The sequence below is a fragment of the Nicotiana sylvestris genome, chromosome 2 (assembly GCF_000393655.2).
Source record: "Nicotiana sylvestris chromosome 2, ASM39365v2, whole genome shotgun sequence".
NCBI classification, from domain to species: domain Eukaryota; kingdom Viridiplantae; phylum Streptophyta; class Magnoliopsida; order Solanales; family Solanaceae; genus Nicotiana; species Nicotiana sylvestris.
Window position 1 is genome coordinate 203,965,997 of NC_091058.1, and position 16,285 is coordinate 203,982,281.

Below are 16,285 nucleotides of genomic sequence, written 5' to 3' on the forward strand. Positions count from 1 at the left end.
AAGATAAATTTGAACTAAAACACTATTTAAAATTCGGAAATTATTCCAGCATAATATACTGGTCCAGCATATTATGCTAGAAGTTCATACACAAGTGCTTCAATCTCCAGTATATTATGCTGAAACTTTCCGTGTGTTGGAGTTCCAGCATAATATACTGAAAGTTCATACACATGTGCACCAATCTCCAGTATATTATATTAGAATTTTTCGTGTTGCAGCAAAGTAGGAGCTATTTTTCAATAACTTTGCAAACGCTGGCTATTTTAAAATTATCAGTCCAAAAACTGACTAGCCCATGCTATTTTGACGTTGAGTAAGGCTTATAGTCCATTCTCTTAATAGTTCAAGAATATTATTTTCTTTGAGAAAATCTCCTTTTGCAAGCCATCATTTTTTTCCCTTTCAAACGGGTTGCATATTGATGAATATGATTTGTGATAGCACAATAAATGAGAAGATCTCTGCTCAAGAAATCTGTATATAAAAACACAACAATTATTTTTATACTGTAAAAAATACATCCACACATAATTGAATTTATAATAAACAACAACAAAAAATTCAGTGTAATCTCATATGTAGGATCTGGAAAAGGTAGTGCGTGTGCAGACCTTATCCCTACCTTGTGAAGGTAAAGAGATTGTTTCCGATAACATAATTGAATTTCAAAAGAAGAAAAAACACAAAAAGGTTAACAAATCAAAGCCGGTAAAATTAAAGAAAACGAATGATCTTAGTCCCATATCATGACTATAGCAATAGTCCCAACTCCAGAAAACACAGCAAAAAACTTGAAGAATTGAGTGTCAAAATAACATTTGTTCTTTGGCCTAAAACCTTTTAATATAAGGTGATTTATTGCCACATATATGAAAACTCCACAAGCAATTGCCATGGAAATGGCATAAGTCCAATCTGCTGTTTTTCCTTCACTTGTAGCATCAATTGCTATTCCTATTCCAACACCTATAGGGCTTGAAATAGCAAAGGCAAAAGAGTAAGCACAAGTAAGTAGAAATGGCCTCTTTGGTATCATTCTTAGAAGTGCAATTCCCATTGCAATTGCTGCAAATATCTTGTGTAATGATATTGTCCATAAATTTCTCCATGCTTCTCCCTTTGTAGCTGAAACAATTCTCAAATTGAGTATAATAAATTTATGTACTGACGGTTTAAAGTATTTATACAATCAGAATATTTATAAGGTAATTACAGATAAATTTTTATGATAACAATAATCAGTAGCCTGATAAATATTATTGTTGTGAATAAATATTAACCTAGAATATCCAAGAAATTTGTTACACATGCAGGACAAGACAACTAACATATTTACACCATATTTTATTCACAATCAAAAGAGCTATAGTTAGAGAATTGAGCTTACCTGGCAATAATCTTGGTAATAGGTCTACTTCCAAGTAAAATTAAGTTTATTTATGAGTATTATATATTTTGTGCACTGATAGTATATAAAATATATGCACCATGAGATTAGGTTAAAGAAATAATTTGCTATATCTGATTAAATTAAAATGGCAAGACATGGCATAGCTCCAGTTGACCGAGGACATGACTCTTGATAGAAAAATATGGAGTTTGAGGATTAGAGTAGTATAGTAAGTAGTATAGAGTGTACATAACAGTAGTACTTACACGCAGTTTCGCTTTCTGCTGTTAGTAAGTTTGTATGACTAACCGTTGTTTTCTTTCATTGCGGATTACCTTACTATCTTGCTATTTTTATTCTGCTTTTGTATGGCTTTTTGGTAATGTTCATTCTTGTCTATATTTCCATTAATGTGGTGCTTATGCTTTCCTGGGCTGAAGATCTATTGGAAAGAGCTTCTCTATCCTTACAAGGTAGGTGTAAGTTATGTGTACACACTACCCTTCCCAGACCTCAATATATCGAATAATATTGGATATGTTGTTATTGTAGGGTGACCCCGTAGAAATACTCCCTCCATACAATGCATGAAAGTCAAAAAATTTCAATTCCCTAAATTCATATACTAGTAGGAGTAGTTTATTTAATTAATTACCTGATACTCCAACAGCAATGCCTTCAAAAATAGAGTGAAAACACAATGCAAGAATGAGAAGTATTGTGTCCCCAAGTGAAGTTGTCTTGAGAAAAGGATTTGCTTCCCCATGTCCCTCCTCAGTATTATTACCTGACCTTCCTTCTTCTACTTCAACTTTGGCCTCACTTGATTCATGACCCTTTGTCACAAACATGATAATGCAGTCACTAAACATGGTGAGAAGGTAGCCTGCCAAAAAAATGCAGTTTATTATTAGAATTACATAATGAAAAAAAATTCACATATTTTATCTAGTTGCAAGTCTCTCATTCTTGTAGTCAATACAGACTTAGGTAAAGATAGATTATGATGGAAGAATAAGATCCATATATGTGATATCGACTAATTAAGAATAGATTTTAGTGTTAGAGAACTTCTAATGTTATTTTTCACTTTTATTTTATTTGGTATGGCGACAATATAAGTTAAGCTTAAATGTAGAAGTGACATATAGCCGTCCCCAACTTGTTGTTGCTATATAATTTCTATTTTTAGTTTAAAAAAAAAAGTAAAAGAAGGTAACCTGCAGAAGCCAACATGAAGGAAAAGGGGTACTCTTTCTCAGTAAGTACAGCAAACTTTGCAGCAGAATCACTCAAGAAATGCATCAAAGAAGTCCCTAAAAAAACACCACCAGCAAATTGAGTCCCTAACAATAGAAAACTCTCGTTCCATCGATAAAAATATGGCGAAACTCCACCAGCAAATGTGCTCACAAACATTATGATCAAGCAATAAACTTTAACAAGAATCAATCCCTTTGCGCGCAAATTTGTATTCTCATTATCTGAATCATGATCAGCACCACCATGACCATTGATAGTGAAAAATTGCAAGAACAAGAACAAAGCTAGTGGTAATAACAAAGTAGTTGACTTGTTGATAGAAGCCATGATCATTTTCTTGTTATTGTGTTGTGCTATGAAGTTAGTTATGTTAGTTAATCTTCTATAAGAAGAAAAGGTATAATTAGACTGAGAATTTTGATGATAGTATTTTTGCAGTACAAATTTGACTTTGGATGAGATTGTAGTACAAAAATGTTTGTACAAAACTGCAGATTGGCCTGGCTGGCTTCTTAGGAGTTGACTACTTAATGGATATTGTTAATTATATTAAGTAACATCTGCCCAGAAAACTAAATAATATAGCAGTGCCAGTGTGGTGAACATAAACTTCTATGATGTTTAACATATAAGTGAAAGGGACAGGGGCGGCTGGACCCTAAAGCAAGTGAAGCACTTACTTTAGGCCTTATTTCTCTATATATTGCAATATATTATTTATATAATTATTTCTTATTGTTGATAAATTTATTTCTCTATTGTCATATATTAATTTTTAAATAACTCAATTTCTTCCGGTAATTAATATAACCAAAATAGTTTTATGTCAATCTTATTTTATGTTTTTACTGAATTATATTTCTCTATACATTAGTTAGTCACGTAATTATATCTTATAATCTAACTTATTTATTTATTTTTATATAAATTATACTCTCTTCGTCCCAATTTATATAAAAATGTTTGATTAGACATGGAGTTTATGAAATAAAGAAAGACTTTTGAAACTTGTAATTTAAAATAAATCATAGAAATTTCTGTCCTAGAAATCATCTTATTAAGAGTAAAAAGGGAAATAATTACCATATATATATATATATATATATATATATATATATATATATATATATTGCTTTAGGCCTCGGTTGTTGTTGCACTACTAGAAATTCGGCCAAAACCGAGCACAGTCAACCAAACGACCTTTAATAATCGACTGAAAAACCGACCGGTTTTTTTACGAAATAGACCGACTTCAGTCTATTTTTTTTCACAAAAATTCAAAAAACTATTTTAGCATCCTGCGAAATTTATTTTTTAAGAAACCGATTGAAATCGGTCGAATTTTCATATAAAATAAATTAAAATTAATATTCAAAAAATCGACCGAAATCAGTGGTTATTTCAGGAAGTCATTTTTGAAAAACTACCGACTTTGATCGGTAATTTTATATTTTTAATAAAACCGACCGAAATCGGTCGGTTATTTTCGCGCGAAAATGCAATTAAAGAGTACAAATAAATTAAAAGAAAATCTTAAACCAAAATATACCAATAGTCTAGCGGCATATTTTTTTCTTTTTGGGTCGTTTGTGAAAATTAATTTACCGATTGAAATTGGTCGAAAATTGCGACCGACTTCGGTCGCTATTTTTTACCAACCAACTTAATTTCGACGGATTAAAGTCGGTCGGAAATCGGTCGGCTTTTTCAGTTTTTCGACCGACTTCGGTCGGTATTTCTGGACGGTTTTAGGCAGTTTTCTAGTAGTGTTGAGCCGCACTTGGAAGGGAAATCTTGGAGAAAACAGTAAAGTTATCTCAATATGACCTATATAGGTCACGGGTTCGAGTCGTGGAAGCAGCAAGCCTTAGTAGACTGTCTACATCACCCTTGGGGTACGGCCCCATGTACCCTACTTGAACGCGGGATACTTTATGTACTGGGTTATTTATTTTATAAGGTAACATATTAGCCAATAAGCTGGGGCAAAAACCGTTTACAGATTTCTCAAAGGGGTTGCCCCGACTCCTCACCTCTCCACCAGTCCGAAAATAATATTAACTTAGCGTGATATTATCCATTTTGAATCCAAGTCTGCACTCGATATCTTATATATGTATCCAAGGCATAAGACCTGCAATTCGCCATCAGCATACTCGTCTCACCGAATCATTAATCATTTGAAATTATATATTCATGGATGTGATCGGAGCTGTCATATTCAAGATTGGAAACTATCAAAAGTTATATCTAAAAGAAGAAAACAAACAACGTGTTGAGAGATAACATTAGTTTATAGGATGAAATGTTGTTCAATCATTTGGGTATGCAGACTATGTCCAAAAAACTTGTTTCGTCATGAATGACGGCAACTGCAAGCAGTCTTGGCTCTATTATACAGATCATGTTCTTTTATGGAAGGCTAATTTACTATCTTGAATTATTTCATGGTTTGCCACGCAGAACCTAGATAATGCACAAGGCCTCATAATTAATATATTCAAATAACAACAATGGTAACATACTCAATATATTCCCGCAAGTACCTTGTATGAAGTAGGGTGGTTATTTCCGATAGACTCATAACAAAAAAAAATATTTTCAAACCAAAATAGTAAAGATAACTACAGTAAAAGAAACAACAGTGGTAATAAATCTGAAGAATAAGATAATAATAGAATAATAATAATATTACTGATAAACGAGAAGAGGGAGCACACAAGGTTCTCTAAACTAGAACCATGTTCTCGCATAGAAAAAAGAGAAATCGCTCAATTACCTACGAATCTTCTACCCTAATCCTCGACATTCATGCTCTCCTATCTAGGGATGTCATTGGTGAACCGAAGATGTGTCATGTCCTATCTAATCACCTCTCTCCAATTCTTCGTCGGTCTACCTCTACCTCTACCTCTCCTTGGATCTATCATTGCAAAACCTCTCGCACCTCCAATGTATTTCTGCTCCTCCTCTTCACATGCACGAACTATCTCAACCTTGCTTCTCCCATCTTGTCTGTCGCGAAGGCAACTTCCACCTTGTGCCATATATCTTTATTCCTAATTTTATCTTTATTACTATGCCCATACATCCATTTACGCATCCTTATTTCTGCTACTTTTATCTTCTACAAATGTGAGGTTTTGACTGGTGAACATAATTATTACTCCCTCTATTCCAATTTATGTGAACCTGTTTGACTGGGCACGAAATTTAAAAAAAAATGAAGACTTTTTGAATTTGTGGTCCTAAACAAGTCAAAAAGAGGTCTAGAGTATTTGTGTGGTTATAAAAAATTCTCATTAAAGGTAGAATTTGAAGTTTAAGCTAAATTATTTTTAATTTAGAAAGAGGTCATTCTTTTTGGAACGGATCAAAAAGGAATTAGGTTCACATAAACTGGAACGGAGGGAATACATTCCTAGGCGGAAAAAAAAAAAGGGGACAATTTTCCCACCCTCATGACCTCCCAAGCAGAAAGTCGTAACTTCAAAAGTAGAAACATTGCTCAGGCCACCATTCTTGCGCCAACAAACATTCAATGGCATGCATTGACGAAGTCAGAAATTTTGCTAAAGATGTTCAAGATTTAATATATAGGAATATAGAAAGTAATATTTGCCCTATATACAGTCTACTTTTTCCGGCTAAAGGTGTTCAACCAACCACCCTTGAGCATATGTGACTCTGCTACAAATGGCATAGAGTAATGTGCCAGTATAACCACGGAACTCACAGTGACAACAAACACTGCATGCTTAAAAGCTTAATCTTGTTCCTGAGTACAATCTCAAACCTAGAGTACAATTAAAACCAATTTCCTCTGAGATTGCTCGAAAAGCAATTAATGCAACATTTTGTGTATGATTAGCATGAAAAATTAGCAAAAAGTATGGTTTACTACTACTAAGACAAGTTTTAACATGCATTTCACAGTAACAGAACCCTCAGGGTCACAGAACTTAGAAACGAAGAGAAAAGTGCAACACATAGTAGAGTCTTCTATCTTATTTACATACTGCAGCAACAAGTTATTAAAACTGCAGTGAGAATTCTTGTAAGAATTCTTTTATTCTCAAAAGCAGACTGGAAATAGAATTCAAACATATCTTAAAGTTTTTCAAGTGCTCAGACCATTTCATCATCACTAATCACACTCTCGATGCTTTGCTGCGCTCCTGACCCCAGCATAAATTTACAGATTGGACATGAAGCATTCACTGCGAGCCACGGGTTAATGCATCTCCTATGAAACTGCCAAAAAATGCGGTTTAGAATTAGAGGAAGTGCCAAGATCTGAACTTGGAAACATTTGCCCTGCTGCTAGGAGACTAGTAGCCCAGTTTTCTCAATCACTGTATTTCTAGTAATTATTCAAGCATCAAAGACAAGGCAATGGTAATTACAGTCAATTCCATTGAGTTATTCATTCACAACCAATGACATAGAGCTTTAATTCAGATCAATCTCTGCCATAAGGTGATTTAGGAAAATGGAAGTACATCATGTATTTCAGAGGGAAGGAAGAAAAAATCAGATAGAATAGGCAGAAACCTGATGTAAACATGGCAAGCTACGAACAAGGTCTCCCTTTATAACTTGCTGGAAACAAATATTACATGTCGATTCGTCACATGAGGGATCCTCTGTTATACCTATCCTCCAATATCCCTGCTTCATTTAAGACGGGAGTATATAAATAATCTTCATTTAAAAGGAGCACACTGAAAATATTAAGACCAAATCTTATGTTTTAAGCAAGTGAACGAAGGACTTTGAAAAGGCAAGCACAGGAAGACAGCATAGGAAAGATTCATCTAATGTGACCAGATAGGAGTATATCGTGAAGCTAGAAATTTATACTGTTAAAATTCTCATTCACGGGCTGTAAACACATTTATCATGAGATTTTTTAGCTGTTTCCCCCTTCCCCCTCTTGAAACTTAATAAAATCCAGCTGGGGGAGAATTTCTTTTTATGTCACTGCTTCTGGATTCGGATAATTATTCTGCTCAAGCAAATTTATAGTTATCCAACAAAGAGAAGGCAACAAGCAACTGAAAAAAAAAACAATGGATAGCTAAGCCAATTGTGGCATAACCTTTGAGCATCTGAAAGAAAGTACCTTAGCTGAGGCAGCAGAAAATGAGCCTTGTTTCAGTGGTGCATCCTCACTGCAAGAAAGACCAATATGGAATCGAATTACAACTGGTTCCTAACCAGTGTTTCGCTCTTACCACTAGACCAAATCCCTGGGGGCTAGGTTTGAGGTAAATTATAATAACTATAATGATAGAATGCGGGATTTTAATAGAGTAAATGAAGGAGGATCATTACATTCTAACAATTATGCAATTCAGCAAATGAACTAGTATCTTTTTCTTTTTTCTATTTGGATAACTGATAAGTCCCCTGTGAGTTAATTGGCCAAACCATAGTTGGTCCACGGATGTGAAACTCGGGGGAGTATCATCCCACTCTCTGTCATGTTCCCACTTAAATACCAAGCTTCCTATTAAAGAAATGGGTTTGAACTTGTGACCAGTGCTCAATCCACAGATTCCAAGCTGTGTCCTTATCACTGAGTCGGAATCCAAACAGGAGGAATATTACTGTTGTACTTCAACATTATTCGAGTTCATACTTAGTCTTTAAATTTCCATTATTTTAAATTTGATCCTGACTATGTCAAACCAAAATAAGCTTACCATGTAATAACACTTCAACTAGACCAAGAACACAAATAAAAGAAAAGTAATTCTTTTAACTATGTCTTTTTGCCAATAACTTTTTAACCAAAAGTAAATATTAGTTTCCATAATCACTTATAGTAAGTAGCACTTCCCCAGTATTTCCAAGTGATGACAGGCTTGGGAGACACACGCAAGTGTTGACATATAATGCGTGCTATTAAGACATCCAAATGACTAAATATTTTCCTGTGACTCTAGAGTGGTAAAAGTTAAATACCACTTGTGGACTAAACCGTAGTAGACAGAGGATAGGATGCACAAAGGCATGGGGATTCAACAAGGATTAGCCTAGTTCTGAATGAAGCATCTACAGCTAAGGCCAAGGATCAGTCAATGGCAGCAATGCTATGTTTCTCTGCCTCCACTGAGAAACAGCAACGCGCATGCTGGCCTCAACCAAAGGACCTTGGTCAAAATAGCACCAAGCCATGTAATCCCACAGAAGACTAAACATCACATTGTAGTGCCAAACACAGTTGAAAGACAAATTTGCATCCAAGCAATAGCTCTCCATCAATTTCTTTTCCCACCCTTACCTGCTACAAAGAAAATACCAAAAAGAAAATGAAGCAAAACAAAATATAGAATTGCAACTCACTCATCCCATGTCATTACATATTTTCAATTTATCCATTCTGTCACCATCTAGTTCTGTCAATTTAAATCACAGGCTACCTTCAGTTGTTCAATCGTCATTCTTCAGGGCACAAGAATGCCAGAAAATCCAAGGCTTGAAAAGAAAAGGCATGAACTTAGAATGCGTGTAACTTACCTCTCTAGACCAATGCCTTTGTAATTGTGAACAGGTAAGGCATTTATCTCTTCTTCATTCATGGAAGGAATTCCGAAAACAATAGCAGAAGGCAACTCACTTAAGGTTACGTTTTCTGCACATGGAAACAACCATATAATAAGAAAAGAGATCATTTTTATTTGCTTGAAAGAATCTTCAAAGGTCAGTCTGTGATAGTGATCCCAAGGACATAGAGACAGCAAAAGTATTGCTATGAAAAGTTTTAACAGATAGCCATAGCAAACATACCAAACTCAACAAGTTCACGATCTAGAAGAGCAACTTGGAGCCTCAGCTCCTGCAATCTTCTTCTGGTTGGAAAAGCTTCTGATGAAGGCACATAGTGATGGAGTGTATCACAACCAATCAAGCGGTTAACGGATGTACTACTTGTTCTGCCTCGAGCTCGACGTGTAGAACAAATTTCATATATCATAACAAATGCCATAATAATGCTTACATGCACAAAAACGCAGCCCTAGACGTGAAAATTAACAACATTACCTCAAAATATTATGCCACCAAGAATGGTTAAAATCAATCAATAGAAATGCTCAAGAATATTCAGCTAAGGTATTAGGACAGAAGTTACCATGAAGACCATAGACGTGTCATCAGCGGGCCTTAAAGTGTATAGGAAAAGAACTGCCAAACAGTTTAAGGGATGGCTAATTAGTAGAAAGAAATCACACAACAAATTTGCAAGAAAAGAATCAAAAGAAGACGCAGAAACTTTACCTAAGATAGACAGAACGACGCAGGCCGTTTTTGTTGGACTCATAAAAAATTTATGCTGGTAAGGAAAGAAGTTCCAGTGTCAGGATAAGGCTAGATTAAGTACTAGTAAGTCTCTCTTGACCTTTATACAAGTATAAAGAACAACTACTCTGGTGTACCCGAAAAGGATCACCATTCTGGAAAACACGCAAGATAAGAGTAATACAAGTAGTACCACAGCCACTAAGGACACACTGCAGCAAATCTTGCACTCATGGCTGCATGAATTTCACTGCTTGATTCAAAGTAGACAAATGGCAAATGAACAGAAACATCAACAACAACAACAACAACATACCAGTGTAATCCCACAAGTGGGATTTAGGGAGGGTAGTGTGTGTGCAGACCTTACTCCTACCTTGTGTGAGGTAGAGAGGTTGTTTCCGATAAGACCCTCGCTCAAAAGAATGCACAGAAACATACCAGTGCTTAATTTAAGATGTCAAAACTATTGTGGAGCTAAAAGGAAGCACTTGATAAAGATGAGTGCAAGTCAAAACAAAGAATACTAAATATACACCGTCATAACTTCTAGAAGAGATGAATGGTGAGTTGTAATTTTACTAATTCTGAAAATTATGATTACCATTGTCGAGATAATACTTGTTGCTTGCTACTGCCCAAAATTGCCAAGATCTGTCGAGGCTTCAGGAAAACCTTACAATGAGACTCCTCACGTCCTTTAAGAGCGAAGATGTCTGTGGGTTCAAAGTACAAGATTGTTAGCCCATATTAAGCTCCCTCTCACTACCCCCTTTTCTCAAAAGAAAGCATGATCATCCCGGCCTCAGTTGGTATCTCACAAAAGGTATATCAGATCTTTAAACATTGAGATAAGTAGTTGGCCATGAGTAAAGATAAAATAAGACAGAAGTGACAAGGACCAGACTGATTTCATATTCAAGCACAGAAGTTTAAGAGTTTATGCTGTGAACGCTCATCCTCCTCAATTTATGTTAAGTCAATCTCGACATCTGAACTATCTTCTTATAGTTCAAACTAATAAAATCATCTCTTTTAGAACTTAGAAATATGTAATGCAATCCGAAGTGATGAGGATAGAGATGATTCCAGAGGCTCCAACTAAAAGGAAAACTGCTAGAAGGATGCCAAAAATATATAATCAACTTTTATATAGGAGACATCAAGCGACTAATTATATATAAAATCTTTGCTTTAGGGTATTTGAATTGTCCACTACGAGGTTCTAACAACTAAATTTGGATCAGTGAACAGACCAAGGAAACAGTTGATGAATCCTTTTACTTTAAGGATATACTTGGTTAACCATTAAGATACAAGGAATACTCAAATAAATGCTATAATTGATAGGTTTTCTACACAATAAGAAGGGACTAGCTCATAAACATTGCAGCTTGGCCTGCTTTAGATATGGTAAATAAGAAGTTCGGTAAAAAGAAAAGGAAGTTCAATTGAAATAATGTGTTTCCTTTTTTCAATATGTATTTCAATCTTCAGTATGGAAGTTTGGACATAAAGAGAATCCAATTAATGGCAAGAGTGTAGGGGGGATGGACCTTCTAGCCTCGTGCAATGAATTTACTAATAAAAGACCTCTGATTTCACCGAACTTAACGAATTGAGCCCTTCTGTGAGATACCAATAGCACGAAAGAAAACTCTACAAGAGTTAATTAAGTTTTGTGGATTCTGTTTCTTCGTCCTATACTGCAATCACCCATCTTCGCCTAGTGCATGATGACACTCAACATGCTCAAACAGGTTCTTTTCTGGAAAAAAAAATCCTTGCATGAGGGGGTAGCATGCCACTAGTAAACTACTGAAACTGCCAAATCACAGGTAGGGCAACTAGCAATTTCAAGTATCCCAATGATTTGTTAATGAAGTACAAACATAATCAACTAGAAGAATCAGAAATCACAAGAACCCTTCAGGCATAACATAGGATGATTTACCAATTGTAAGGCAAAATTGAAGAGGAAAAAATGAGAAAGAGGAATAGCAATAAAGGGAATGGAAATCTAGTAAACCTGAAAAGAAAAAGAAAGAGTACCTCCAACGCCAGAGGCCACAAAGAAGTGCAGCATCGAGGAATCCGAACTAAACTATATATATTGATGTTGTCGGTGGTGGTGCACTGTTCTTTTTGTCTGATTCGCTGCTTTAACGTTTCTTTTGCATGAATCTTATCTTCAAGATCACCAATGGCCGACATGTCAGCATTGCTTTTGGAAGTAAAACTGCCACGAAAATTTCCATAAGCAATAAGAATATTGAATACAGGATTTAGGAAGATAAATTAACTACTCCACAAAACTAATAATATTTTTTTAGAGCATGGAATCCAATGTCTTCCATGGCAAACCATGGCTAACCAGAAATGCCTGTATTGGCAAATGGCAATTAATAGTGTTTCCGAATATACAAATATTGTATCAAAACAACAATCAATCAATCAACTGTGCTTCAATGCCAAATTAGCCAGATTCGGCCATATGTATACTCCATATCCCCATTCTATTCAGATACATTTCATCCCAATTCTAAATAATCACAAATTAACTTATGAATCTTAGTTGATATTTGTGACACTTGTAATCTCTTAATTGAAAGAGATACAAGGACATGTGGGAATACTCGCATGTATAGGAAACGGTATTTTATCCCCTTTTACTAAAAGCCGCAAGGATTGTGCTCAGACGAATAAGATAAAAAGTCAACAATAGTTGAAACAGTTATTTCCACTGCCTCGATCTCAATTTAGTTGGGGTCAACTATATGAATACTATATATCTTCTTTTTTCTATTTTGAAAGTATGGATACTTTATATCCATTCAACTCTATCTAGGTCTATTTCACTCCAATATTAAATAACTATAAATTAACTTATCAACGTAAGTATACATTTGTCATACTTGCAATCTCTTCAATAAAAAGGATACAATAACATGATGAAATTCCAGCTTGTAAGAGAAATGGTAAAAGCATGCTCGCTCGAATAAGATAAACAGCAGCAGATAAATGAAAAGGTTTATCTCCGCGTATCCTCTCTGTGTTCCCTTTTTTCTCCTCAAGAAAATTTGTTATACAAAGATAAACAAGAGACAGAAAGAGAAAGTGGTTCCCATATATGCTTGGCAAGAGCGCACGAAGAGCTATGAACATGCAATTAATAATTAGTTCATTGAGCAGCTTAGGAGATGTGGTGCATCCTTTACTCTTTTTTCAGGCAGATGAGCAATTAATAATAATCAAACAATAAATAGAAGACAAAGTGATTTTTCTTTAACAAATGCAAAGAGGGGGGAGGGCAAGCACGAGGTGTAGTGGGAATCAAACTCAATCAAAACAATCGAGCAAGAATTGATTAGCGTTGAAGGTGATAAAGTAGTTCCTTTGTCCCAAGTTGATATGCTATTTAATATTCAGCATCTCCAAGCTCCTCTTCACAAATGGGATTTCATAGTAAAGAAACACTTGAATGTAGACAAGTATTGTTAGTTCAAAACCTTGCAAATGTGAATAACTAGAAAAACAACTACCAACAATGTGCTGTTCATTAGCTTACATTTCAGCAAAGCAGAAATGTTGTCACCCGTCTTACTATGGACCAAGGGAAAAATTCACCCTCGTATTTCCAAAAAAGGAAACGGTGTGTCTACATTAACAATAAGTGCAATTATTGAAACAAAGTTTCATAAAAAGAATTATATCATTCTAGCAAATTTGATTACAATTCAAACAACCATCTCATTGAACTGTAATCAATATTAGATTCAACTAGAAAACGAGACATTGACATCTCATTATTATACGTGCTGCTAATCTAAAATCTAAACAATAAATGTACACGACGAAGCAACAAATGTGTTAAATTAACATGTTGAAAATGCATAAACTACCATACCACATTTGAAATTAACATATTAATGTCTCAGAAGTAGAGTCACAATATAAGCAATGGGTGCACGCAGCACTGCCTTAGGCTCAAACAGCATATATGTGTGTAATGAGTAATGACTTAAAGAAAATGTTTAGCACCACTATCCTTTGTATAATAGATCAGCCTTGAACGTCCTACAGTCTACTGTCAAGAAAACCAACAGATCGAGAAAATTTTCCTCAATAATTGCTTTCAGCTTTACAATAAATTATTCTGTTTCAATTTTCAAAGCAAATGATAACCCGGCAAGAAAATAATTAGGCATCCAAAGCCAGCATGCGTGCAGGGCAAGGCCATAAAATGAAAATTTGTGTCAATGATAAAGGAAAGTGTGATAATTATTGAAACAAACTCCATAAACGAATGATATCAATCTAGCAAATTTTGATTGTAATTCATATAACCATCTCATCCAACTCTAATCAATATCGAATTCAACGAGAAGACTAGATATTGACATCTCATCGGACCATTCACGTTCACAATGTAACAATGGATGGTTGGTTGTTTCCACATTTGTTTCACAAAGGAAGATACATGGCCAAGTAACTGAAGTGTTTGAAGTAACAAATTGAAAATGCATAAACTGCTAAACGACATTTGAAATGAAGATACAAACGTCTCGGTTGTGGAACCAGCTTGTAAGAGAAATGGTTCCACAGCCGAGTAACTAAAGTGTTTAAGGTAACAAATTGAAAATGCATAAACTGCTAAATGACATTTGAAACGAACATACAAACGTCTCGGTTGTGGAACCAGTATATAAGCAGTAGGTGCACGTGCACAACTACCTCGAGCTCCAATAATGTAAGATAATCCAAAGACAATTTTCATAAAACACATTATATATTAAGTGGTGCATCCACTACTTTCATATACTGGATCAGCCTCTAACATCTCATAGCTATCTCACAGTTTCCTGAGAAGAAAACAAAACTACCAACCAATGTTTTGAAGTAACAAATTGGAAATGCATAAACTGCCCAACCATATTTGAAATTAACATACAAGCATCTTGGTATCGGAACCACCCTCTCGAGCTCCAACAATGTAGATAATTTAAGGACAATTTCTATAAAACACACTAGCATTGTCCCCATACAAATATAAAGTAGCCTGTCTATTAAGACTTAAAATAGAAAGAAATTACCTAAGCTTTTTTCTGGGATTGGAACATTGATCTTGCATAATTTTGATTTTAGTTTTATCAACAACTAAGACACATCAGTGACGCCAGAGAGAAATCTGGGACTAACACTTGGAAACCCCAAATCATAAGGGAAAAAAGATTGGATTTTTACAACGATGAGAGCCAAAGCCAAGAGCAGAAGTATAATGCAGCAATGGAGCACTGGCGTCGCCATCCTGTTTCCACTCTCCGGCATAATTAGCGAAAAATTGAATTCTGAGTTTCAATCTGGTTACTGCACCAAAACAACGTTTATTACATTAAGGGTCGTTTGGTTTGAATACTTTGGCATAAATTGTGTTGGGATTAGTTATCCTAGTAATATTGTATTAAAAATGATAATAGCATAATTTCCAAGAAGAAGGTATAAGTTAACACGGCATTAATTACCCCACCCTACAAGGTATAAGTTATCCCGATACTAATTTTAATCTCGGGATAACTTATATCAGGTTTGCTAATCAATTAAATTATTAATGTGATATTAAATTTTTATACCAGCACTATATCTACTTATACCTTATACCAAACGACTCTTAAGACTTTATTGTAATTTAATAATTCAATAACAATGTAATCTCACATGTAGTGTGTGAAGAAGTTAGTGTGTACGCAGATAAGATACAAACAAACAACAACGACCCAGTATAATCCCACAAGTGGGGTCTGGGGAGGGTAATATGTACGCAGACCTTACCCCTACCCCGAAGGGTAGAGAGGCTGTTTCCAGGAGACCCTCGGCTCAAAAAAGCAATAGGAGATGATATATTAGTACCATAGAAATGCGTAATAAAAATAACAACAATAACAACAACAATATATAAGAGATACGAAATATGGAATACAGGATACAAAATACGAAATACGAAATAGATGGCTGGTATAGTACAATTAGAAGGGAAAGCCCTGCATCAATAGACGACCAATGACATTCCTAGTCTAACTCCTAACTGGATAGTCTCCCTCTATTGTGCTGTAGAAATATTCACACTCTCCCCTAACCTACAACCTTAATGCTCGACCTCCATAATTCCCTATCAAGGGCCATGTCCTCAGTAATCCTAAGTCGCGCCATGTCCTGTCTGATCACCACTCCCCAATACTTCTTAGGTCACCAGGAGAGTGTGAATATTACGCAGATAAGATAGGTGGAGATATTATTTCTACGGCTCAATGACAGGTGGAAAAAGAA

At 35.2% G+C, this 16,285-nt stretch overlaps 2 protein-coding genes across 3 annotated transcripts; both read right to left on the reverse strand.

Moving 5' to 3' along the window:
• Window positions 1–482: 482 nt before the first annotated feature.
• On the reverse strand, window positions 483–3,038 carry LOC104211888 (zinc transporter 2). The gene is made up of 3 exons (XM_009761025.2): window positions 2,614–3,038; window positions 2,049–2,279; window positions 483–1,128 (listed from the first exon to the last, which is right to left on the reverse strand). Exons 1-3 carry the CDS (start codon window positions 2,987–2,989, stop codon window positions 737–739), a joined length of 999 nt encoding a protein of 332 aa, XP_009759327.1. The 5' UTR covers window positions 2,990–3,038; the 3' UTR covers window positions 483–736.
• A 3,514-nt stretch (window positions 3,039–6,552) lies between these two features.
• LOC104211889 (E3 ubiquitin-protein ligase SDIR1-like) lies at window positions 6,553–15,379 on the reverse strand. Of its 2 annotated transcripts, none has more exons than XM_009761027.2 (10): window positions 15,055–15,379; window positions 12,014–12,200; window positions 10,566–10,677; window positions 9,941–9,995; window positions 9,795–9,847; window positions 9,452–9,680; window positions 9,182–9,296; window positions 7,782–7,830; window positions 7,211–7,327; window positions 6,553–6,910 (listed from the first exon to the last, which is right to left on the reverse strand). In XM_009761027.2, the coding sequence occupies exons 3-10, from the start codon at window positions 10,566–10,568 to the stop codon at window positions 6,785–6,787; spliced, it is 747 nt and encodes a 248-aa protein (XP_009759329.1). In that variant the 5' UTR covers window positions 10,569–10,677; window positions 12,014–12,200; window positions 15,055–15,379; the 3' UTR covers window positions 6,553–6,784. The 2 variants fall into 2 exon arrangements, with proteins under 2 accessions (XP_009759329.1, XP_070024523.1); XM_070168422.1 differs by having other exon boundaries at window positions 10,155–10,677.
• Between the last annotated feature and the right edge of the window lie 906 nt (window positions 15,380–16,285).

Excerpts from the sequence above, each read along its gene's own strand:
- LOC104211888 (XM_009761025.2), bottom strand. The coding sequence starts at position 2,989 with ATGATCATGGCTTCTATCAACAAGTCAACTACTTTGTTATTACCACTA. Across the intron at positions 2,280-2,613 it reads CTTCATGTTGGCTTCTGCAG|GCTACCTTCTCACCATGTTT; the intron begins GTTACCTTCTTT and ends TTTTTTTGGCAG. Across the intron at positions 1,129-2,048 it reads CATTGCTGTTGGAGTATCAG|CTACAAAGGGAGAAGCATGG; the intron begins GTAATTAATTAA and ends GAATTGTTTCAG.
- LOC104211889 (XM_009761027.2), bottom strand. Across the intron at positions 9,297-9,451 it reads TCGTGAACTTGTTGAGTTTG|AAAACGTAACCTTAAGTGAG; the intron begins GTATGTTTGCTA and ends TTCCATGTGCAG. Across the intron at positions 7,831-9,181 it reads AAAGGCATTGGTCTAGAGAG|TGAGGATGCACCACTGAAAC; the intron begins GTAAGTTACACG and ends TCTTTCTTGCAG.